Source organism: Bufo bufo, chromosome 4, assembly GCF_905171765.1.
Source record: "Bufo bufo chromosome 4, aBufBuf1.1, whole genome shotgun sequence".
NCBI classification, from domain to species: Eukaryota; Metazoa; Chordata; class Amphibia; order Anura; family Bufonidae; genus Bufo; species Bufo bufo.
Genome location: NC_053392.1, coordinates 74,614,797 through 74,639,807, shown reverse-complemented (window position 1 = coordinate 74,639,807; position 25,011 = coordinate 74,614,797). Strand labels below are relative to the sequence as shown.

Below are 25,011 nucleotides of genomic sequence, written 5' to 3'. Positions count from 1 at the left end.
GATAAATATTAGGGACGGTGCCCGTAATATATGAGATGTCGAGATGACGGTCGCCAGGGGGTGGAAGATCAGAGAACGATATTAGATAGATCAGAGTTCGGAAGGCAGCTAAGTGGTTAGGTGTAGTAGGGCTTGCACGTAGTAGTAGTATAGGCAGGTCTGTCACCCTAGGATCTGGGGGCTCAGAAGGCACAACATAGACCCAAAAGGGCGATGGTAACATACTCACTTTATAGCGCCACTCCTTTGTAGGGAATTAGGAATATGAATTGAATAAAATTATCAATGGTGACACTTTTATTTCTGAAATAGTGCGGAATATACCCAATAGAATATATGTAATAATATATAAGTAATGAAATATATTAGATAAAGGTATTTAAAGCCGGGTCCGCTTTAAAGGGGTTCTGCAGTTTGTTTAAACTGATGATCTATCCTCTGGATAGATAATCAGTATCTGATCGTTGGGGGTCCGACACCCAGGACCCCCGCCGATCAGCTGTTTGAGAAGGCAGCGGCGCTCCAGGAGCGCCGCAGCCTTCTCACTGTTTACCGCAGGCCCAGTGACGTCACGACTAGAATCAACTGGCCTGGGCACTTCTTCTCAAACAGCTGATCTCTGAGGGTCTCGGTCGTCTGACCCCCACCGATCAGATGCTGATGATCTATCCAGAGGATAGATCATCAGTTTAAACAAACTGCAGAACCCCTTTAAGAAGTTGGAATTGATGGCAGCCAGATATCCAGCGTCTGATCAAAATTCTATCTTATTAGGTAGACAGCACGGCACTCAACACGTTTCGGGGGTTTGAAGGCACCCCCTTCTTCAGGAGTAATACAATATAATATACACAGCAATATAATATAAAGCAGTGTAACACCCCAGAGTTGTGGTACTACACGCCTCTACTCCGCTACTATCTCCTAAGAGCCTGTATATTGTCATCAGATATAATTTATATTATGTCTCCACAAATGTGCCTCAAAAAACTATGTTAAATGTCATTGTTTCCTTGTAATTTTACAGGTCCGCCAGCGGGTGGCAGCATCATTGGTAGAGATAGTCTTAATGTTATGGCCGTTCAGAGTGGAACAATACTATTTCGAAATATGTATATGATTGAAAAGACCGGCACTCTCAACACACGGGACCATATGGTTAAATGCAGATCACAATGTTTAATTGATACATATATAAAAGAATAAAAATATATAAAAATATAAAATATACACTAATATTGGGTGATAATTAATGGTTTCACACAATGTTGTGCCAATCCTACAAAGGTAACATTAATTTAAAACGTCCAATATTCAATACTGGTTTATATCATGTAAAGAAGACCGCTGTAGGTAAAAACATGAATATTCACATATAGATTCCTAGAAGGAAAGAAAATAGAAGTCCTTTTTGGTTCTGTCCCGAATATAGACAGACAGTGCAAGGTGGTATTTGCTAGAGTAAAGTCAATGTTATATTGTATATAACTGTCTTTTTCTTCATATAGATATCGCTTTAGCGATTAATGGTCATATGCGCTTGATAATCACCCACTGTGTGGGCTTACCTTCCCTTTCTGCCGGTCTGTCAGTCGGATTCCTCGGGGCTCGCTGAGAGCCGGCGTCCCGGCTGAAGCGCTGTCAGCGTCCCACGTGGGTTTGGAGGAAAAGTTTGTCGCTCCGGAAATGACGTATCGGCATGCAGGGAGGTAGTCAATACTTCGCTCAGACTCGGCTGTTCGTTGTAGCGGCTGAGGTAAAACTTACAGTGCACTGTAATTGGAATTATTTGCTTCTCACAGATGGGTCATATTCTGATCTCCAATTTGGATCTCTTAATACCAAACGCGTTTCGGGAAACACTCTTCCCTTCTTCAGTGGTGAACCACTGAAGAAGGGAAGAGTGTTTCCCGAAACGCGTTTGGTATTGTGCACTGTAAGTTTTACCTCAGCCGCTACAACGAACAGCCGAGTCTGAGCGAAGTATTGACTACCTCCCTGCATGCCGATACGTCATTTCCGGAGCGACAAACTTTTCCTCCAAACCCACGTGGGACGCTGACAGCGCTTCAGCCGGGACGCCGGCTCTCAGCGAGCCCCGAGGAATCCGACTGACAGACCGGCAGAAAGGGAAGGTAAGCCCACACAGTGGGTGATTATCAAGCGCATATGACCATTAATCGCTAAAGCGATATCTATATGAAGAAAAAGACAGTTATATACAATATAACATTGACTTTACTCTAGCAAATACCACCTTGCACTGTCTGTCTATATTCGGGACAGAACCAAAAAGGACTTCTATTTTCTTTCCTTCTAGGAATCTATATGTGAATATTCATGTTTTTACCTACAGCGGTCTTCTTTACATGATATAAACCAGTATTGAATATTGGACGTTTTAAATTAATGTTACCTTTGTAGGATTGGCACAACATTGTGTGAAACCATTAATTATCACCCAATATTAGTGTATATTTTATATTTTTATATATTTTTATTCTTTTATATATGTATCAATTAAACATTGTGATCTGCATTTAACCATATGGTCCCGTGTGTTGAGAGTGCCGGTCTTTTCAATCATATACGTTTTCTTGCATTTTGAAGGGTGAATCATTTTAGACCAGAGCACCTCTTTGTGACTGTGAGAGGGTGAGCTATTTCCCTTTTTTCTATCCTATTTCGAAATATGTATCTTGGGAGTAGTGGATAAGATAGATAATTCCAAACATCGTTCCACAGCCTCTAAACTTCTATTCTATGCTAGGAGGTGCATTGTTGGGCACTGGGGAGATGGTGTGGTACCTGTGGTTAGGGAATGGGAGAACCGGACTAGGGTCTCGCTTGTTAGAGAAGAATTCCACTTGGTGTCTATCAAAAAGAAATATAAATTTGCGGAATTATGGCAGAAATGGTTAAAAAATTTGATGAGGGGATATAGGCGGGGGGTTTCGGTGGAGGTGGGGGGGCAAGGAGGATGGAGGCGAGGGAGAGATTTTTTATTTTTTTTATAGGGGGAAAGAGCAGCTGGGGAAGGAGGTTGGGTAATAAGCAAGATATATATATATAGGTTTGTATGCATGCTGTTTTATAATATATTAAGTGATACGTTGTTTTATAATGTAAGGAAACTTGTGATTGTTGAAGATGTATGGAATTTGAAATAATAATTTAAAAAAATGAAAATAAAAGAGTGGAACAATCCTGTTCTATTCTGCCCCCCTGCTGAAGAGAAGTGGAGGTTTCCGGCTTCCTGCAGCAAGGGAGGAAAAAACTGTTAGAACCAGTTCTAGTTCCCCCTGCATAGGGAAGACAGCAAGGACCAAGTCTCAGTCTGAGACTTGATCAAATTCCCAGTCTGAGCTTCTGCAGCTCAACTGGATGAAAAGAAAGCAGACAACCTCCAGTTCCAGGAAGAAAGCATCCCCTGAGAAATCATCTGTGACTCAAGACCAGAGACCTAGGAGAAGCCATTCCTCCTCAGCTAGTCTGTCCCCACAAAGCAGAAGATATAGAGAAGCGCAGAAGCATTTATCCCTGCAAATTATTGCCAAAACCTGCTGGGACCAAAGACCAAAGCTGCATACTGTTTGGATACAAGTTATCTTTGCAATGAGCAAGGACCGTGGTATGGTTACACGGACGCCGAATTATGCAGTGGGTCAGGATATGGGTTTAATAGTCTATAGTTTTGTTCGTGACGCCAATTGCAGCGTGCGCAGGGTACTGTCGCAGGGCCCTTTAAGGTGTTGTAACTCATGCCCCAGGTTAGGAATGCCAGAGTGGTGTAATGTCTCTTTATGGTAGTAGTAATGGTGTCAACGGTGTCTCCTACCTAGGTAAGGCTGGACTCCTGGATCCTGGCTCACTTGCAATAAAATTAGTGTAGTGCTAGCAGGAGTAATAGAGGAATTTGCAGCAGTAATTGAGATCCAGACCTTTGGTAAAGTTCAAACTTGTCTTTACTGGTTGTAGCTTTCATCCAAGCAAGATACAGCATTAGTCTTTGGTCCCAGCAGGTATTGGCAATGTGTGGCAGGAATATATCTTCTGCTCTATCATGTACCTAGAGCTTTGCAGGAAAGGACGTCTGCTTTGTTAGCTCTGTAATGTGGCAGGAATTTGGCTTCTGCAGTCTATCTTCTGCTGTCTAGGGACTGACTAGCTGAGGAGGAATAGGGCTTCTCCTGGGTCTCTGGTCTGTACTCACAGTTATCTTCACAGGGTATGGTTCTTCATGTAACTGGAGTTATCTGCTTGCTTCTTCCAGCTGAGGCTGCAAGGCTCAGACTGGGGATAATGATCAATGTCTCAGTCGAGACAAGATCCTGGCTTGATTCCCTATATTTGGGCGCTCCTACACGCACAGCCTTCCCCTAGCAGGGGTGGCTGGCACACTCACTTTAACTTCCTTCTCTCCCCATGAGGCAGGACTCCCCACTCTGCTCAAAGAGGCGGGAGCTAAACTGGAATGAACTATTCCAGTTCAGAAACACTAAACTGTAGCTAACTCCTTGCTAACACATTGTTGCCACCTGCTGCTGAACATGGAAATTTCAGTAACATACATTTAACAAGGTTTACAATGCACATTTGTGAGGATATTATGTAAAATTACATTAGATGACAATGTAAATGCATTTAACAGGTTGTAGCGGGGACAATGAGTTTAGTAACACAACTCTGGGGTGTTACATCTTCAATAAAGAAAAATTTGAACTTCATCTAAAGGTCTGGACATAATTTCTGCAGCAAAACTCCTCTATTACTCCTACTATCACTACATGCAATTTATTTCCAGGAGCCAGGAGTCCAGCCATACCCAGGTAGGAGACACAATTATCACCACCTATAGAGACATTATAGGCCACTACACCACTCTGGCATTCCTAACCTGGGACGTGCGTTATCACACCTTGGGAGGGCCCTATGATAGTACCCTGCGCACGCTGCAATTGGCGTCACGAACAAAACATAGACTATCATCTACACCTGACCCAGTCATTGCATAATTTGGCGTCAGCGAATACCCGTATCCTGCTCATTGCAGCAGTATGCAGGATACTGCTTTATATTATATTGCTGTGTATATTATATTGTATTACTCCTGAAGAAGGGGGTGCCTTCAAACCCCCGAAACGCGTTGAGAGCCGTGCTGTCTACTTATTAAAAAAGAATTTTGATTAGACGCTGGATATCTGGCTGCCATCAATTCCAACTTCTTAAAGCGGACCCGGCCGGGGGGGGGGTTTGTCTGAAGGTGTCTTGAGCTTTATCCGACAGACACCTTCCCCAGTGAAGTTAGTTCTACACCTTTCTTTTAATCATCATTTTTATCCAAAAAACTATTTTTCTTATTTTTGCTGTCTCCTTTGTCCTTCACCCGGCTCCTTTTTATTGAATATTTTTATCTAATATATTTCATTACTTATATTTTATTACATATATTCTATTGGGTATATTCCGCACTGTTTTAGAGATAAAAGTGTCACCATTGATAATTTTATTCAATTCATATTCCTAATTCGCTACAAAGGAGTGGCGCTATAAAGTGAGTATGTTACCATCACCCTTTAGGGTCTCTGAGCCCCCAGACCTGCCTATCCTTGCTGTGACTCAGGCAGAAGGGTAAATATCGCAGTCTATTTCGAGAAGTGGCCATGTCTCTGACATCGCTTTTCCCGTCCTGCGGGCACGGGTGCGGAGGTTTGGGCCCCCGACGAGCGTCTGTTCAGTCAAGACTTACCAGAATAAACACGGAGGCGTCGGCGGTTTTATTAAAATAAATGGAATGTTTACATGGGGTTGGCAGACACTTCTTTCGATCCTTCGCACAGGCGAGGATGCCAGGAGGGCTGCAGGTGTAGCGGGGCACTGCCAGACCATAAGGGTTGGGCACAGTAGCCAAGCTAAACACAGCGTGTGCACGGTAGTCGCTCCCGCTCTGATCTCGCCGGCACCGTAACATTTCTGCTGATCCGCCGGTACCAGCTGCTCCCTGTAAATATGGATTGTGGCTGCAGGGCAAGTTTAGGGAAAGTTACAAGAGAAATTCCCCGACATTAAAGGGGTATCCTAAATAAACCTGCCTTCCGACATATGGCGCCCCACAATTTAGGGGCTGCTGCACTTGGCAGGATGCTGCTGGCAGGAGGATGAGGTTGAAGTGACACAGGCTAGGAGTCAATAGCAGGGGGTGAACCACAGGTACCAGGTGACATATCTACGGGGAGAGACAGCGGTGTAATCCAAGGCAAGGACCCGTTCATACATGATCGTGGCAACAGGGAATGATAGTCGAAAAAAAGGGAAACGTGTCCGATGAGCCCTTGCCAGCTGAACGTGATGATCTTGCGCCCATGTCGCTCCGTGGCCTTATTGAAGAGAAAACAGCTTTTTAATCCTCTGGGTGCAACGAGGTTGTTGCCATTGCACCTCGATGCACAGCTCTCTCTGACAGGGCCAGGCATGTAGACTGATGCCCGCCTGGCCCTGAAGTCTCATGGCAGCACGATCACCACTGTGTTTGGCGCATGCGCAGTACAGGGGTGAAGACTCCATGGAAACAGGTGTCATGAATCAACTCTTATGGAGAAGCAAATAACCAGGAAAAATATGTCCCCTGCACCCCAAACTGTGCAGCCCTATGCAGGAGCCCAGTTTGCCCAAGTATGTTTTCTAAAAATTAACTGAAAATGAATGTTCATGGTGACTAAAGATGAGCCAAGTTTTTGTAAAATTCGATTCGGCTGCTTCGCCAAATTATACAAAAAAAATTCACTCTGCGATGAATTACTCCGTCACAAAGCGCATTTCTTTGTAAGTAGTGGGTGCAATGACAGGGAGCCCCCCGTCATTTATGATCGCGGCATCGGATGTACATTACACAGTGTAACATTTTTTTAAAATAAATAAAAATCATACATACCTGCTCCATTTGCTCATGATGGGCCGGCAGCCACCATCTTGCTTGAAGGTTCCCGTGTGCGAAATCTCGCACGGCCCAAGATGACATCATCACGCCGGCCGGTATGGTGACGTCAAACGTCACCGCGCACGGGATTCCGGTTCAGATCTCCAAGTAAAATGTGGGCGGCCGGACCGTCGCGAGCCACTGGAGCAGGTATGTGTGATTTTTTTTTTGTTTCGTTTTTTTTTGCACTATTTCAGGTTAAATTGTTTCGCTACCACGAAGCTCGAGGAAATTTGGCTTCGCGGCAAATCGAAATTATACTGAAATTCGGAAAGTGGACTTCGATTCGCTCGACACTAATGGTGATGATTAGGGGGACAGCAGCGCAGTAAGGTTTAATGATGCAGTTTTTGAAGCAAAATCAGGGGTGAATTGAAAAACGAGAAGTCGTGTCCGTCTTTTAGGCCCCTTTCACACGGGCGAGATTTCCGCGCGGGTGCGATGCGTGAGGTGAACGCATTGCACCCGCACTGAATCCGGACCCATTCATTTCTATAGGGCTTTGCACACGAGCGGTGATTTTCACACATCACTTGTGCGTTGCGTAAAAATCGCAGCATGTTCTATATTGTGCGTTTTCCACGCAACGCAGGCCCCATAGAAATGAATGGGGCTGCGTGAAAATTGCAAGCATCCGCAAGCAAGTGCGGATGCAGTGCGATTTTCACGCACGGTTGCTAGGAGACGATCGGGATGGGGACCCGATCTTTATTATTTTCCCTTATAACATGGTTATAAGGCAAAATAATAGCATTCTGAATACAGAATGCATAGTAAAATAGGGCTGGAGGGGTTAAAAAATAATAAATAATAATTTAACTCACCTTAATCCACTTGTTCGCGGAGCCGCCATCTCTTCTGTCTTCATCTTTGCTGTGCGCAGGAAAAGGACCTGTGGTGACGTCACTACACTCATCACATGGTCCGTCACATGATCCATCACCATGGTAAAAAAGATCATGTGACGGACCATGTGATGAGCGCAGTGACGTCATCAAAGGTCCTATTCCTCAAAGAAGAAGACAAGAGAAGCCGGGCTGCGCGATCAAGTGGATTAAGGTGAGTTAAATTATTATTTATTTATTTTTAACCCCTCCAGCGCTATTGTACTAAGCATTCTGTATTAAGAATGCTATTATTTTCTCTTATAACCATGTTATAAGGGAAAATAATAAAATCTAGAAGACACCGATCCCAAACCTGAACTTCTGTGAAGAAGTCCGGGTTCGGGTCTGGGTACCAAACATCCCGATTTTTCTCACGCGCGTGAAAAACGCAGTACAATGTTTTGCACTCGCGCGGAAAAATCACGCATTTTCCCACAACGCACCCGCATCATATCCGTCCCAAAAACATGACGCCCGTGTGAAAGAGGCCTTATACTTTTTCTCCTTTTATCGCCCGCTCCTGATTTTGGCATCCAAGACTACATGACGAAACCTGACGTGTGGCCGTACCCTCAGTCAGAGAAAATGGGGGTCATTTATGAAAGGCAGACAGGAGCCTGGATTAAAAATGACTCCGGTCCCTGACTAGAGGGACTACAGCCCTTAGTACCAAGCAGGCGCCTTATCCCTCCTTGGTCACTGAAAATTACTGACACTTTTATATGATGGTAAAAATAACAAGTCAGTGGGGGAGATCTATCAAGACTGGCATCCTTCAGTACTTTTACCCATTATGTCCCCTGTCTTACCTCCGCTCCATGTCCCTGTCTCAGGTGTACTCTTTCGTCTTATTATTACCCCATGGTGCCCCTTTAGTACCTCTGCCCCAGATGCCCCCTTTAGCATACCTCCCAACTATTTGGATGGTCAAAGAGGAACGCTTATGGTTCATTGTGTGAAAGATCCATTTTTCCTGTATATCTATACACTTGAATAGTTCTCCTTTAAACAATAGCGCAAAAATGATCTGAATATAGAAATGTCTAAAATCCAAATGGCATCAAATAATGAACTAAAATGCAAGGCGGCTCTAATATACAGCACCAAGCACATTCTGGATCAATATGGTAAATGTAATAACGGAGATCCATACCTCACATCAAAAATAGGGACGTTTAACCCCTTCGCTACTAGCGGGGGTCTTTAAACATGGCGCCCGCTTGTGCATGCAGCAGGCACCAAAGGCGACGGGTGTCTGCTGTTTCAAACAACAGAGGCCCGCGGAGGGTGAGAACCTCGGAAGTGCGCGCTTCTGGGTTAAGACCGACATTCCCATGCGGCGATCGGAGATGACGGTCATCATTTCTAATAGACTGGGTCTCTCTGAAGAGACCCAGCATATAGGAGCTGCAGTTCCTATATTGGCCAGCAGGTGGCAGGCCAACCTAGGAGATCAGCAATTAGAGAATTACCTTATGGGAGCATAATAATTAGGGATGAGCGAATCGACTTCGGATGAAACATACAAAGTCGATTCTCATAAAACTTAGTTCTAATACTGTGTGGAGCAGGAGCTCCGTACAGTATTAGAATGTATTGGCTCCGATGAGTCGACGTCACTGCTTCGCGAAGTGTTGCGAGACTTCGCGCAATAACTTAATAAATTAATTTGTACTGTAAAAAAAACATTTCCCGAACTCGGGTTCGGTTCCAAGGTACCACTTGCCGCATAAAGAACGCTGTAGGAGCAAAACCCGTAAAACCGTGGAGGAATTTTTAATTTTTTTTCCAATTCCACAGCATTTACTGCTTCCCGCTACATTGTCTGCCATATTAAATGGTGGCATTAGAAAGTGCAACTTGTCCCGCAGAAAACAAGCCCTCGTATGGCTATGGCTCCAGGAAGACACGGAAGAAAAATGCCCCTTTAGTATCTCTGTCCTGGGTGCCCCTTTAGTATCTCTGTCCTGGGTGCCCCTTTAGTATCTCTTTCCTGGGTGCCCCTTTAGTATCTCCGTCCTGGGTGTCCCTTTAGTATCTCTTTCCTTGGTGCCCCTTTAGTATCTCTTTCCTGGGTGCCCCTTTAGTATCTCTGTCCTGGGTGCCCCTTTAGTATCTCTGTCCTGGGTGCCCTTTCAGTATCTCCTTCCTGGGTGCCCCTTTAGTATCTCTGTCCTGGGTGCCCCTTTAGTATCTCTGTCCTGGGTGCCCCTTTCAGTATCTCTTTCCTGGGTGCCCCTTTAGTATCTCTTTCCTGGGTGTCCCTTTAGTACCTCTGTCCTGGGTGCCCCTTTAGTATCTCTGTCCTGGGTGCCCCTTTAGTATCTCTTTCCTGGGTGTCCCTTTATCGTGGATGTCCCTTTAGTATCTCTTTCCTGGTGTCCCTTTAGTATCTCTGTCCTTGGTGCCCCTTTAGTATCTCTTTCCTGGGTGCCCCTTTAGTATCTCTGTCCTGGGTGTCCCTTTAGTATCTCTTTCCTGGGTGCCCCTTTAGTATCTCTGTCCTGGGTGTCCCTTTAGTATCTCTTTCCTGGGTGCCCCTTTAGTATCTCTTTCCTGGGTGCCCCTTTTGTACCTCTGTCCTGGGTGCCCCTTTAGTACCTCTGTCCTGGGTGCCCCTTTAGTACCTCTGTCCTGGGTGCCCCTTTAGTACCTCTGTCCTGGGTGCCCCTTTAGTACCTCTGTCCTGGGTGCCCCTTTAGTACCTCTGTCCTGGGTGCCCCTTTAGTACCTCTTTCCTGGCTGCCCCTTTTGTATCTCTGTCCTGGATGCCCCTTTAGTACCTCTGTCCTGGGTGCCCCTTTAGTACCTCTGTCCTGGATGCCCCTTTAGTACCTCTGTCCTGGATGCCCCTTTAGTACCTCTGTCCTGGGTGCCCCTTTAGTACCTCTGTCCTGGGTGCCCCTTTAGTACCTCTGTCCTGGGTGCCCCTTTAGTACCTCTGTCCTGGGTGCCCCTTTAGTATCTCTGTCCTAGGTGCCCCTTTAGTACCTTTGTCCTGGGTGTCCCTTTAGTATCTCTGTCCTGGGTGCCCCTTCAGTACCTCTGTCCTGGTTGCCCCTTTAGTATCTCTTTCCTGGGTGCCCCTTTAGTACCTCTGTCCTGGGTGCCCCTTTAGTATCTCTTTCCTGGGTGTCCCTTTAGTATCTCTTTCCTGGGTGCCCCTTTAGTATCTCTGTCCTGGGTGTCCCTTTAGTATCTCTTTCCTGGGTGCCCCTTTAGTATCTCTTTCCTGGGTGCCCCTTTTGTACCTCTGTCCTGGGTGCCCCTTTAGTACCTCTGTCCTGGGTGCCCCTTTAGTACCTCTGTCCTGGGTGCCCCTTTAGTACCTCTGTCCTGGGTGCCCCTTTAGTACCTCTGTCCTGGGTGCCCCTTTAGTACCTCTGTCCTGGGTGCCCCTTTAGTACCTCTTTCCTGGCTGCCCCTTTTGTATCTCTGTCCTGGATGCCCCTTTAGTACCTCTGTCCTGGGTGCCCCTTTAGTACCTCTGTCCTGGATGCCCCTTTAGTACCTCTGTCCTGGATGCCCCTTTAGTACCTCTGTCCTGGGTGCCCCTTTAGTACCTCTGTCCTGGGTGCCCCTTTAGTACCTCTGTCCTGGGTGCCCCTTTAGTACCTCTGTCCTGGGTGCCCCTTTAGTATCTCTGTCCTAGGTGCCCCTTTAGTACCTTTGTCCTGGGTGTCCCTTTAGTATCTCTTTCCTGGGTGCCCCTTTAGTATCTCTTTCCTGGCTGCCCCTTTTGTATCTCTGTCCTGGATGCCCCTTTAGTACCTCTGTCCTGGGTGCCCCTTTAGTACCTCTGTCCTGGATGCCCCTTTAGTACCTCTGTCCTGGATGCCCCTTTAGTACCTCTGTCCTGGGTGCCCCTTTAGTACCTCTGTCCTGGGTGCCCCTTTAGTACCTCTGTCCTGGGTGCCCCTTTAGTACCTCTGTCCTGGGTGCCCCTTTAGTATCTCTGTCCTAGGTGCCCCTTTAGTACCTTTGTCCTGGGTGTCCCTTTAGTACCTCTGTCCTGTGTGCCCCTTTAGTATCTCTGTCCTGGGTGCCCCTTTAGTATCTCTTTCCTAGGTGCCCCTTTAGTACCTTTGTCCTGGGTGTCCCTTTATCGTGGATGTCCCTTTAGTATCTCTGTCCTGGGTGCCCCTTTAATATCTATGTACTGGTTGCCCCTTTAGTATCTCTGTCGTGGGTGCCCCTTTAGTACCTCTGTCCTGGGTGCCCCTTTAGTACCTCTGTCCTGGGTGCCCCTTTAGTACCTCTGTCCTTGGTGCCCCTTTAGTACCTCTGTCCTGGGTGCCCCTTTAGTACCTCTGTCCTGGGTGCCCCTTTAGTATCTCTGTCCTGGGTGCCCCTTTAGTACCTCTTTCCTGGCTGCCCCTTTAGTATCTCTGTCCTGGATGCCCCTTTAGTACCTCTGTCCTGGGTGCCCCTTTAGTACCTCTGTCCTGGATGCCCCTTTAGTACCTCTGTCCTGGATGTCCCTTTAGTACCTCTGTCCTGGGTGCCCCTTTAGTATCTCTGTCCTGGGTGCCCCTTTAATATCTATGTACTGGTTGCCCCTTTAGTATCTCTGTCGTGGGTGCCCCTTTAGTACCTCTGTCCTGGGTGCCCCTTTAGTACCTCTGTCCTGGGTGCCCCTTTAGTACCTCTGTCCTTGGTGCCCCTTTAGTACCTCTGTCCTGGGTGCCCCTTTAGTACCTCTGTCCTGGGTGCCCCTTTAGTATCTCTGTCCTGGGTGCCCCTTTAGTATCTCTGTCCTGGGTGTCCCTTTAGTATCTCTTTCCTGGGTGCCCCTTTAGTATCTCTGTCCTGGGTGTCCCTTTAGTATCTCTTTCCTGGGTGCCCCTTTAGTATCTCTTTCCTGGGTGCCCCTTTTGTACCTCTGTCCTGGGTGCCCCTTTAGTACCTCTGTCCTGGGTGCCCCTTTAGTACCTCTGTCCTGGGTGCCCCTTTAGTACCTCTGTCCTGGGTGCCCCTTTAGTACCTCTGTCCTGGGTGCCCCTTTAGTACCTCTGTCCTGGGTGCCCCTTTAGTACCTCTTTCCTGGCTGCCCCTTTTGTATCTCTGTCCTGGATGCCCCTTTAGTACCTCTGTCCTGGGTGCCCCTTTAGTACCTCTGTCCTGGATGCCCCTTTAGTACCTCTGTCCTGGATGCCCCTTTAGTACCTCTGTCCTGGGTGCCCCTTTAGTACCTCTGTCCTGGGTGCCCCTTTAGTACCTCTGTCCTGGGTGCCCCTTTAGTACCTCTGTCCTGGGTGCCCCTTTAGTATCTCTGTCCTAGGTGCCCCTTTAGTACCTTTGTCCTGGGTGTCCCTTTAGTATCTCTGTCCTGGGTGCCCCTTCAGTACCTCTGTCCTGGTTGCCCCTTTAGTATCTCTTTCCTGGGTGCCCCTTTAGTACCTCTGTCCTGGGTGTCCCTTTAGTATCTCTTTCCTGGGTGCCCCTTTAGTATCTCTGTCCTGGGTGTCCCTTTAGTATCTCTTTCCTGGGTGCCCCTTTAGTATCTCTTTCCTGGGTGCCCCTTTTGTACCTCTGTCCTGGGTGCCCCTTTAGTACCTCTGTCCTGGGTGCCCCTTTAGTACCTCTGTCCTGGGTGCCCCTTTAGTACCTCTGTCCTGGGTGCCCCTTTAGTACCTCTGTCCTGGGTGCCCCTTTAGTACCTCTGTCCTGGGTGCCCCTTTAGTACCTCTTTCCTGGCTGCCCCTTTTGTATCTCTGTCCTGGATGCCCCTTTAGTACCTCTGTCCTGGGTGCCCCTTTAGTACCTCTGTCCTGGATGCCCCTTTAGTACCTCTGTCCTGGATGCCCCTTTAGTACCTCTGTCCTGGGTGCCCCTTTAGTACCTCTGTCCTGGGTGCCCCTTTAGTACCTCTGTCCTGGGTGCCCCTTTAGTACCTCTGTCCTGGGTGCCCCTTTAGTATCTCTGTCCTAGGTGCCCCTTTAGTACCTTTGTCCTGGGTGTCCCTTTAGTATCTCTTTCCTGGGTGCCCCTTTAGTATCTCTTTCCTGGCTGCCCCTTTTGTATCTCTGTCCTGGATGCCCCTTTAGTACCTCTGTCCTGGGTGCCCCTTTAGTACCTCTGTCCTGGATGCCCCTTTAGTACCTCTGTCCTGGATGCCCCTTTAGTACCTCTGTCCTGGGTGCCCCTTTAGTACCTCTGTCCTGGGTGCCCCTTTAGTACCTCTGTCCTGGGTGCCCCTTTAGTACCTCTGTCCTGGGTGCCCCTTTAGTATCTCTGTCCTAGGTGCCCCTTTAGTACCTTTGTCCTGGGTGTCCCTTTAGTACCTCTGTCGTGTGTGCCCCTTTAGTATCTCTGTCCTGGGTGCCCCTTTAGTATCTCTTTCCTAGGTGCCCCTTTAGTACCTTTGTCCTGGGTGTCCCTTTATCGTGGATGTCCCTTTAGTATCTCTGTCCTGGGTGCCCCTTTAATATCTATGTACTGGTTGCCCCTTTAGTATCTCTGTCGTGGGTGCCCCTTTAGTACCTCTGTCGTGGGTGCCCCTTTAGTACCTCTGTCCTGGGTGCCCCTTTAGTACCTCTGTCCTTGGTGCCCCTTTAGTACCTCTGTCCTGGGTGCCCCTTTAGTACCTCTGTCCTGGGTGCCCCTTTAGTATCTCTGTCCTGGGTGCCCCTTTAGTACCTCTTTCCTGGCTGCCCCTTTAGTATCTCTGTCCTGGATGCCCCTTTAGTACCTCTGTCCTGGGTGCCCCTTTAGTACCTCTGTCCTGGATGCCCCTTTAGTACCTCTGTCCTGGATGCCCCTTTAGTACCTCTGTCCTGGGTGCCCCTTTAGTACCTCTGTCCTGGGTGCCCCTTTAGTACCTCTGTCCTGGGTGCCCCTTTAGTATCTCTGTCCTAGGTGCCCCTTTAGTACCTTTGTCCTGGGTGTCCCTTTAGTATCTCTGTCCTGGGTGCCCCTTTAGTACCTCTGTCCTGGTTGCCCCTTTAGTATCTCTTTCCTGGGTGCCCCTTTAGTACCTTTGTCCTGGGTGTCCCTTTAGTATCTCTTTCCTGGGTTCCCCTTTAGTATCTCTGTCCTGGGACCCCTTTAGTATCTCTGTTCTGGGTGCCCCTTTATCACCTCTGCTCAGGCTAGTTTTGGGACAAGGAAGACGCCTAGCTGGGCAGTGACAACCTCTGTGTGCGGTTTTATATGAACACTCAGAGAGCAGTGATGACGTATACAGGACAGCCCGGCACCAGTTACATCACAGCAGTAGTCGTGGCCGAGTGGTTAAGGCGATGGACTAGAAATCCATTGGGGTTTCCCCGCGCAGGTTCGAATCCTGCCGACTACGGAATGTTTTTTCTTCTTCATTATTATTAATACGGTTATTATTTAATACAATATTATATAATTCCGATATAATTCTCTCACATTTTCCCTCTAGAAAACGTTTTTTTATTTTTAAACATGTTTTAATAGACAGCATTTCTACCACAGCAGCGAGAGAATAACATGTGGGACGTGCGCAGCCCTGCGCTGTATCCTGTCCCGTGATTGGGACACTACAGAGCAGCCGCCGCCTCTTCCCGCCATGGCCGCTCCGGTGCTCACATCCAGGTCAGTGGGCGACTCCTGTTAACCATTGCCGCGCCGGGGAGCAGCACTGATTGCTGGGACAAGTAGCGGCGGGGTTACCGAGCTTTCCGCACGCGGTGGCCGTACACAGCGCTCCGCCTCCGGGGACAATCTAGTTTTCACAAGGCCTAATCTAGAACGAGTGCCAAGACAAGTCGCCGATGGCGTCCAATGACATAACTTGTTTCATCGTGTAACCTCTCCGAGACAAATGAAAGTTGAGATCTGAGTGGTCGCTGTGGTTTATATAGTATTACCCATGGCAGCCAATCAGGTAGCTGCTTTCATTTCGATTGGTTACTATGAGCAACCTCTCAGACACTGCTTGTACAGGAGTCCACATTGTAGCCAATCATGTAGCTGCTTTCATTTCCTATCTGCCAAATATCTGGAATCTGATTGGTTGCTATTCATAAATGCTCCAGTAATAGGACAGACTTTTGAGAAAACTGTGGCAATGCCCTTAGCAACCAATTAGATTTCACGTTTCATCTTTCACAGGCCCTTTGGAAAGTAGAAGCAGAAACCTGATTGGTTGTTATGGGCAACTACTGCACTTTTTTTTTTTTACTAGTATTTCAACATACTTTATTTCCCTCCATGCTTTTGCACAAAATTTTCAGACTTCTATTTTGCTCTTTAAAATATAAGCCTAGTTCCAAACCTACGTCCCTTGAGCACATAAGAGTATATTCAGACACTGCCGTTGTGCAGATGTGATTTTAGTGCACTGTTCCTACGCCAGCTGTGGAACTGGTGGTAAAATGGCGGTGCAGCAAACACTCACCCCTCAGGGTGTATTCACACGTTGCTGTCAAAGAATCGCGTTATGGATTCCGCTACCACGGACGGTAGCGGAATCCATAACGCGATTCTTCGATAACCCGAACTTTAGACGCCGAACTTAAAACACAAGTTCGCTCAACACTAGTCATATCCTGTTTTTTTTTTTTTTTTTAGCAAAATTGCAGAAGTTTAGGATCAGCATTGGATGTAGTCATTCATTGCGCTCGTGTTTTAGGCTACTTTCACATCTCGGTTTTGCTGTACGGTTTTGAGATCCGTAACAGGATCTCAAACCCGCGGCAAAACGCTTCAGTTTTCTCCGCATTCATTTTCAATGGGGACAAAACGGAATGAACTTGAACGGAGTGCACCAGAATGCGTTCCGTTTCATTGCGTTCGTCATGGGATACTGAGCAACTTTTCCAAAGGGTGCTCTGAACTAACTTTACGCCATTTTTGATAAATCTTCCCCGCTGAGTTTTGGTAAGGCTACTTTCACATTTGCGTTGCTAATTCCGGTATTGAGATCTGGCAGAGGATCTTAATGCTGTAATAATCGGATCCGTTTTGATTTTGCACACCAGGATGCATCTGTTCCGTTAGGATGCTGTTGTGTGAAATCAAAACTGAAAAAAACTGATCCGTCACTAAATACATTGAAAGTGGGCTACATAAAAAAAAACTTTGAATTACATGGTTTTCAGTGCCGAATCCGTTTTTTTTCCAGTTTTTATGACTGGAAACAAAACTTGCTTGCAGCGGTTTTATGTCCTGTCACAAAATGGAGTGCTGACGGAACGGACAACATCCTGATGCATCCTGAACGGATCTCTTTCCATTATGAGAATGCATGAGGACTAAACGGAAATATTGTTTGCCGGTATTGAGGTCGTCTGCCGGATCTCAGTACCGGAAAACATCAACGCAAGTGTGAAAGTAACATAGTACATAAGGCTGAAAAAAGACATTTGTCCATCCAGTTCGGCCTGTCATCCTGCAAGTTGATCCAGAGGAAGGAAAAAAAACCCTGTGAGGTAGAAGCCAAGTTTCCCCACTTTAGGGGAATAAAAAAATCCTTCCCGACTCCAATCAGGCAATCAGAATAACTCCCTGGATCAACGACCCCTCTCTAGTAGCTATAGCCTGTAATATTATTACACTCCAGAAATACATCCAGGCCCCTCTTGAATTCCTTTATTGTACTCACCATCACCACCTCCTCAGGCAGAGAGTTCCATAGTCTCACTGCTCTTACCGTAAAGAATCCTCTTCTATGTTTGTGTACAAACCTTCTTTCCTCCAGACGCAGAGGATGTCCCCTCGTCACAGTCACAGTCCTGGGGATAAATAGATGATGGGAGAGATCTCTGTACTGACCCCTGATATATTTATACATAGTTATTAGATCTCCCCTCAGTCGTCTTTTTTTCTAACGTGAATAACCCTAATTTTGATAATCTTTCAGGGTACTGTAGTTGCCCCATTCCAGTTATTACTTTAGTTGCCCTCCTCTGGACCCTCTCCAGCTCTGCTATGTCTGCCTTGTTCACAGGAGCCCAGAACTGTACACGGTGCTCCATGTGTGGTCTGACCAGTGATTTCTAAAGTGGTAGGACTATGTTCTCATCACGGGCATCTATGCCCCTTTTGATGCAACCCATTATCTTATTGGCCTTGGCAGCAGCTGCCTGACACTGGTTTCTGCGGATTGGTTTGATGTTTATTAAGATTCCTAGATCCTTTTCCATGTCAGTGTTACCGAGTGTTTTACCATTTAGTATGTACGGGTGACTTGCATTATTCCTTCCCATCTGCATAACCTTACATTTGTCAGTGTTAAACCTCATCTGCCACTTATCTGCCCAAGCCTCCAGTCTATCCAGATCCCTCTGTAGTAGTATACTGTCCTCTTCAGTGTTAATTACTTTACACAGTTTAGTGTCGTCTGCGAAAATTGATATTTTACTATGCAAGCCTTCTACAAGATCATTAATAAATATATAGAAGAGAATAGGGCCCAATACTGACCCCTGAGGTACCCCACTAGTGACAGTGACCCAATCTGAGTGTGTACCGTTAATAACCACCCTCTGTTCTATCCCTCAGCCAGTTACTTACCCACATACAGACATTTTCTCCCAGTCTGAGCATTCTCATTTTATATACTAACCTTTTATGTGGTACAGTGTCAAATGCTTTGGAGAAGTCCAGATATACGACATCCATTGATTCGCCGCTGTCAAGTCTAGAACTTACCTCCTCATAGAAACTGATTAAATTAGTTTGGCATGACCGATCCCTCACGAAGCCATGCTGATATGGCGTTATTTGCTTATTTCCGTTAAGATGCTCTAAGATAGCATCTCTCAGAAAACCTTCAAACAGTTTACCCACAACAGATGTTAAACTTACCGGCCTATAGTTTCCAGGCTCTGTTTTTGGACCCTTTTTGAATATTGGCACCACATTTGCCATGCACCAATCCTGTGGGACATTCCCTGTCAGTACAGAGTCCGCAAATATCAGAAATAAGGGTCTGGCTATGACATTACTTAATTCCCTTAGGATTCGGGGGTGTATGCCATCTGGCCCTGGCGATTTGTCTATTTTAATCTTTTTCAGTCGCTGTTGTACTTCTTCCTGGGTCAGACAGGACACTTTTAATGGAGAATTTATTTCAACATTCAGCATTTCATCTGACAGTTTATTTTCCTCAGTGAATACATTGGAGAAAAAAATATTTAACAGCTTTGCTTTCTCCTCGTCGCTCTCTGCGACTCCCCCCTCATTACTCTTTAAAGGGCCGACACCTTCAGATTTATACTTTTTAACATTATATATATCAAATAACGGAACAGCACCTCCTGAGATAAATCGCAGGTGCAAGCTACCTGGCATAATACAGCAAACAGAAAATAGTAGCAGCACACCACTATATGCACTAAGACTAAGTAAACAGGTGAATGTGTGAACAGGGTCAAATACATGACGCCTCGCCCATCCCCCACCCCTTGGTGCTTTTAATCAGAGAAACAATGGAGCTTCGGTCATCACATGATCCATCACCATGGTAAAAGATCATGTGACGTACCATGTGATGACCGGAGTGACGTCACCACAGGTCCTGTTCCTGTAATTAATGCTCACCACAGGTCCTATTCAACAGTGGAGACAGAAGGAGATGCCGGGCCGCGATCAACTGGACTAAGGTGAGTTAAATTATTTTTTATTTTTTTTTAACCCCTCCAGCTCTGTTTTACTATGCATTCTGTATTCAGAATGCTATTATTTTCCCTTATAACCATGTTATAGGGGAAAATAATAATGATCGGGTCTCCATCCCGATCGTCTCCTAGCAACCGTGCGTGAAAATCGCACCGCATCCGCACTTGCTTGCGGATGCTTGCAATTTTCACGCAACCCCATTCACTTCTATGGGGCCTGCGTTGTGTGAAATATAGAATATAGAGCTTGCTGCGATTTTCACGCAACGCACAAGTGATGCGCGAAAATCACCGCTCATGTGAACAGCCCCATAGAAATAAGTGGGTCGGTATTCAGTGCGGGTGCAATGCGTTTACCTCACGCATCGCATCCGCGCAGAATACTCGCCCGTGTGAAAGGGGCCTATGTGTCAGACGTATCTACCCGACTGCCACGGCTCATCTGACCTGGATGCATACCATCCATAATGATGTATGAAGCTTAGCTGTGCGCACCGTGCTCACACCATATGACGCCAGCCTAACATCACCATGCACAATTCCAAGCATCCGTTTTAGTGGTGTACAGATCAACGTCACTGCACTCCGGAGCGGTGAGTACATGTTCTCCGGAGTGAGGAATCGCATTTCATTATCTGCCAGTCTGATGCACGAATCCGAGTTTGGTGGATGCCCATTAAGGCCTCATTCACACGACTGTATGTATCTCGCAGCAACAAAATTGCAGATCTGCAAAATACGGATACTGTCTGTGTTGCATCCACATTTTTTGTGGACCTATTGACTTCATGTCTTAAGGCCCTGTTACACTAGAAGATAATCGCTAAGATTATCGCTAACAAGTGTTCGTATGAATGCTCCTTAGCAATGATCTGGCAGTGTAATAGTGCCGCCAATTAACCGAAGAACAAGCGAACGCTGGTTCATCGGGTAATTGTAATCTTTCAGCATTTTCAAAAATCCTCATTTGTCGGCGGCAGATCGTGACGGGTGAGCGCGATCTGCTGCCGGCAAATGATTCACTATGGGGACGAGTGATGGCATTGGCGATTGCTCATCCTCATACTGAGTAGGAGATCGCTGCATGTAATAACAGTGGTCTCCTCCGCTAGCCAGCAGGTGGTTACCAGGAAGGAACGCTTCCCTCTTGACAATCGCCTGTTATAGCTGCAGGTGTAATAGGACCTTTATTCACACAAGTGATATTATTGAGTCTTCCAGTGACTAAAAATAGGGTAGCTGAATAATTCAGTGTTTTTCTCCCTTAGGGCCCTTTCACACTTGCGTTCTTTTCTTCCGGCATAGAGTTCCGTCGTCGGGGCTCTATGCCGGAAGAATCCTGATCAGTTTTATTCTAATGCATTCTGAATGTAGAGAAATCCGTTCAGGATGCATCAGGATGTCTTCAGTTCCGGACCGGAACGTTTTTTTGGCCGGAGAAAATACCGCAGCATGCTGCGCTTTTTGCTCCAGCCAAAAATCCGGAACACTTGCCGCAAGGCCGGATCCGGAATTAATGCCCATTGAAAGGCATTAATCCGGATCCGGCCTTAAGCTAAACGTCGTTTCGGCGCATTGCCGGATCCAACGTTTAGCTTTTTCTGAATGGTTACGATGGCTGCAAGGACGCTAAAGTCCTGGCAGCCATGGTAAAGTGTAGTGGGGAGCGGGGGAGCAGTATACTTACCGTCCGTGCGGCTCCCGGGGCGCTCCAGAGTGACGTCAGGGCGCCCCACGCGCATGGGTGACGTGATCACATGGATCACGTCATCCATGCGCATGGGGCGCTCTGACGTCATTCTGGAGCGCCCCGGGAGCCGCACGGACGGTAAGTATACTGCTCCCCTGCTCCCCACTACTACTATGGCAATCAGGACTTTAATAGCGTCCTGGGTGCCATAGTAACACTGAAAGCATTTTGAAGACGGATCCGTCTTCAAATGCTTTCAGTTCACTTGCGTTTTTCCGGATCCGGCGGGCACCTCCGGCAAATGGAGTGCACGACGGATCCGGACAACGCAAGTGTGAAAGAGCTCTTAAAGGGGTTATCCCATGGCAAACTTAAAAAATTAAAATCAGATGAAATCATGATATAGTACAACCTCTTTCTAACAAAGCTAGAACCAGTCCTGTACCTCACATGGATCCTGAGATCTCCCCATTCACTGCTCTGCTAGATTTATATCAAGCTGGCAGCTCAAGGGGAGTGTCTTCTCTGCTGCAGCTAAGGGGGCGTGTACATGCTCCACCTATCGCAGCTCAAGGGGAGTGTCTTTTCTGCTGCAGCTAAGGGGGCGTGTCCATGCTCTCCCTATTACAGCTCAGGAGGCAGCTGAAGGATGAAACTGAGCATGTGCGTCCTTCTCAGTGAGCAGGACAAAGAAATAATAAAAAGCAAACAGCAGGTGGCGCTATACAGATACATTTTATTGAATTACTCAGTGGCTATGCAACATTTTTAATTGCATGCAATTACAAAAGTATTCAGATCCAGACGCTGGTTTAAAAAAAAAAAGTAAAATATTTTTCGTGCGACAACCCTATTACACCTGCAGATGTAGCAAGCGATTGTCAGGAGGGAAGCGTTCCTTCCCGGCAATCGCCTGCTCACTAGCAGAGGAGACCACTTCTTATTACATGCAGCGATCTCCTTCTCAGTATGTGGATGAATGATCGCTAATAACATCGCTCGTCCCCATACTGAAGCATTGTTTGCCGGCAGCAGAGCGCTGATTACACGGCACGATCTGCTGCCGGCAAACGATTATTTTTAAACATGTTGAAAGACTCCGATTACCTGATGAGCAAGCATTTTCTCATTCATCGGGCAATTTCCGGCAGTATTACACTGCCGGATCATCTCTAATGAGCAGTCATACGAACGCTTGTTAGCGATGGTCTTAGCGATTATCTTCTGGTGTAATAGGGCCTTTAGTGGCATGTCATTGGAATTGAAAGGGTTAAAGAAATAGTGAGCGTTGGTCTAGCTGTATGGGATGAAACACATGCTCAGCAGGAGAGGGATCATTAGTGTGCATATCCAGTCTTCCATGCATGGTCTGCATTACCTTGCAGCAATCCAATGTCCTGTGCTGACCTTTCCTTGGTGTGGATCCAGTGCCTGCGCGCCTACAGAGTATCTTCTGTCATCACGCTCTAATGCCCGGAGGTCTGCATAGCTGACACACGCTGCTTAGTGATTGGCGTTACAGGAGATTGCCAGTGTGAGAGGAAACGTGGCCAAATCATACGAAATATTGTTGTTTAAGCCGAAAAATCTAATTACTGCCTGAATTTCATATTCTCCGGTTCTGGTGCACGGATTCCAAGCGTTTGTTAGATTTCATGTTCTTGTCCAAACGTCCAGTTGTTCTAACAAACAAAATGTAGTCTTTTTTTATTCTTTCAAGTGTATATACCGTAGATAGCCTTTTTTGGGGTAGAGGATGACTTCTAATGTGGGTCCTAAGGTGGTCAATAGTGGCACTTCTGTCGGCTCCATAGGATCGGGATGAGTTGCAAGGCGTTGATTTGGCCATGTTGCACTTAGCTTGTGCATTAGAGGCTTTGATAGGGTCTCTGTCGCAGACTCCCTCAAAAGTGGAAGACGGCAAAGCTCAGCATGCAGCACTATGTTGTCTGGTAAGATGATGGACATTAGAGGCTTTGATAGTCAGCGGGGTCCGTCAGGTGCTGGTGTTGTCCATCACGTCATGGATTCAGCACTGCCATTCTTTTCAATGTTCTGCTTCTTTGTTTGAGAAGGCCTTAAAGGGAGTCTCATCACAACCCACCACTTGTAGAGCCACTGTTGAGATAAGCCGGTCACCTCAGGTCCTCCTGAGACCTCTTACAGCCAATAGGTTTTTCACGGGGACTATACATAATGGATTGTGGCTGATGCAAAGGAAGTGTCGTATTAGATGGTGCCATGTAATGCATGGAAGGTGGTTGTGGAACCTCTCTCCGTGACATCTGTATACCTTGAGGGACAACGTGTTTACCTAGAGGCAGGTTGTTGTGTACCCCAACCCTCTTTTTCACAAAAATGATAAAGTGCACTTCTAACCAAAACTGAGAACTTGGCCATGCTCCTGGAAGAAAAATGTGGAGTCTTTCTGTTGTAAGATGAACTTTTTGTCCTCTAGTCTTCTCAATGCTTGAGATACAGGGACAGGAAGTAGCTACCTCAAAAACGCCATACTAGCTGCTCATTAGACTGCTTTTTGTCAACTGGTCATCCATAGGTTCCCCCCCCCCCCTCTTTCTCAGCTCTCCATGGCAGTCAAAGACTGTGAGAGAATCCTCTTCCTCCCATCCCGGTGGACGAACCCACCAATTTCAAGCTGAACAGGCGTGTGTTTCAGTGGATTGGGAATGATAGTTTGTTCAGTCGGCATCTATCTTCTGTCATTGTTGGGTAGGACAGACAAGATCAAGGATGACCAACCTGAGGCTCTCCAGCTGTTGCAAAACTACAACTCCCATCATGCCCGGACAGTCTACAGCTATCAGCCTACAGCAGGGCATGGTGGGAGTTGTAGTTTTACAACAGCTGGAGAGCCGCAGGTTGGCCATGCCTGGACTAGATCCTTCACCCAAATGTAAATTCTGTGAAGTACAACAGGAAGGCCCCCACATTTGACCTTCACTGACCAAACCCCCTCAGTGCACGTTGTCTCACTTCAGTAAGTTGCATTTTTAATGTGGAGAAAGTTAATACAAGGCACCTACTAATATATTGTGATTGTCCATATTGCTTCCTTTGGTGGCTGGATTCATTTTTCCATCACATTATACACTGTTCATTTCCATGGTTACAGACCACCCTGCAGTCCATCAGTGGTGGTCATGCTTGCACACTATAGGTAAAAGCATCAACCTCTCTGGTGGCCGGGACCATGGGAGCTCACATAGGCTAGTGCTTTTTTTCTATATTGCGCAAGCACGACCACCAATCTTATCCGGGCCAAAAACATGACGCCCGTGTGAAAGAGGCCTAAGAGTGTGAAATCTAGTATCACCGACCAAATATGTATCTCTCAGGGTTGTGTAGGACAGACCTCATCCTTCGCCGAAATGTAAAGTCCATGAAATAACAGTTTATTTTTTTTTGTGTAGGTTGAAAAACAAGGAATGCTGGAGGTGGTGCCACCTGTAAGGGAGGAAGTAGCTAACTTCTTCTACTGCTAGAGTTTCATTAAGGATCAATGTAGCGGGCTGCTTGGGATATATCTACATAAAGAGTGGTGGAAGAGTAATGGAAGTGATAGTTGGAAACCAGGCAGGCATCATTAGGGTGGTCTGGCCATGATGGCCTTCCTGTTGTAGACTCAAATTTGACTCTCACTGACCAAACCCCTCAGTGTACTTAGTACTTAAAGGGGTTGTCTCATCATGGACAATGGGGGAATATCGCTTGGTGGGACCCGCACCTATATCGAGAATGGAGCCCCGCAAGTGAAGGAGGGCGCACTGCCCATGCGCAGCCGCCTTTCATTCAGCTATTTCCGTCGGCCCCATAGAAATGAATGGGAGCGGGGGCCGCTCATGCGCG

At 46.8% G+C, this 25,011-nt stretch overlaps 1 protein-coding gene and 1 non-coding gene across 2 annotated transcripts in view; both read left to right on the top strand.

Annotated features, from left to right (window-relative positions):
- Positions 1 to 15,078: 15,078 nt before the first annotated feature.
- TRNAS-AGA lies at positions 15,079 to 15,160 on the top strand. Its single transcript has one exon. It is a non-coding gene; the product is annotated as a tRNA-Ser (tRNA).
- Positions 15,161 to 15,317: 157 nt separating this feature from the next.
- HS1BP3 (HCLS1 binding protein 3) overlaps positions 15,318 to 25,011 on the top strand; it is a 120,571-nt gene continuing 110,877 nt past the window's right edge. Inside the window, exon 1 of the mRNA XM_040427382.1 lies at positions 15,318 to 15,426. Coding sequence (XP_040283316.1) covers positions 15,401 to 15,426 — 26 coding nt within the window. The 5' untranslated portion in view covers positions 15,318 to 15,400. The remainder of the gene's footprint in view (positions 15,427 to 25,011) is intronic.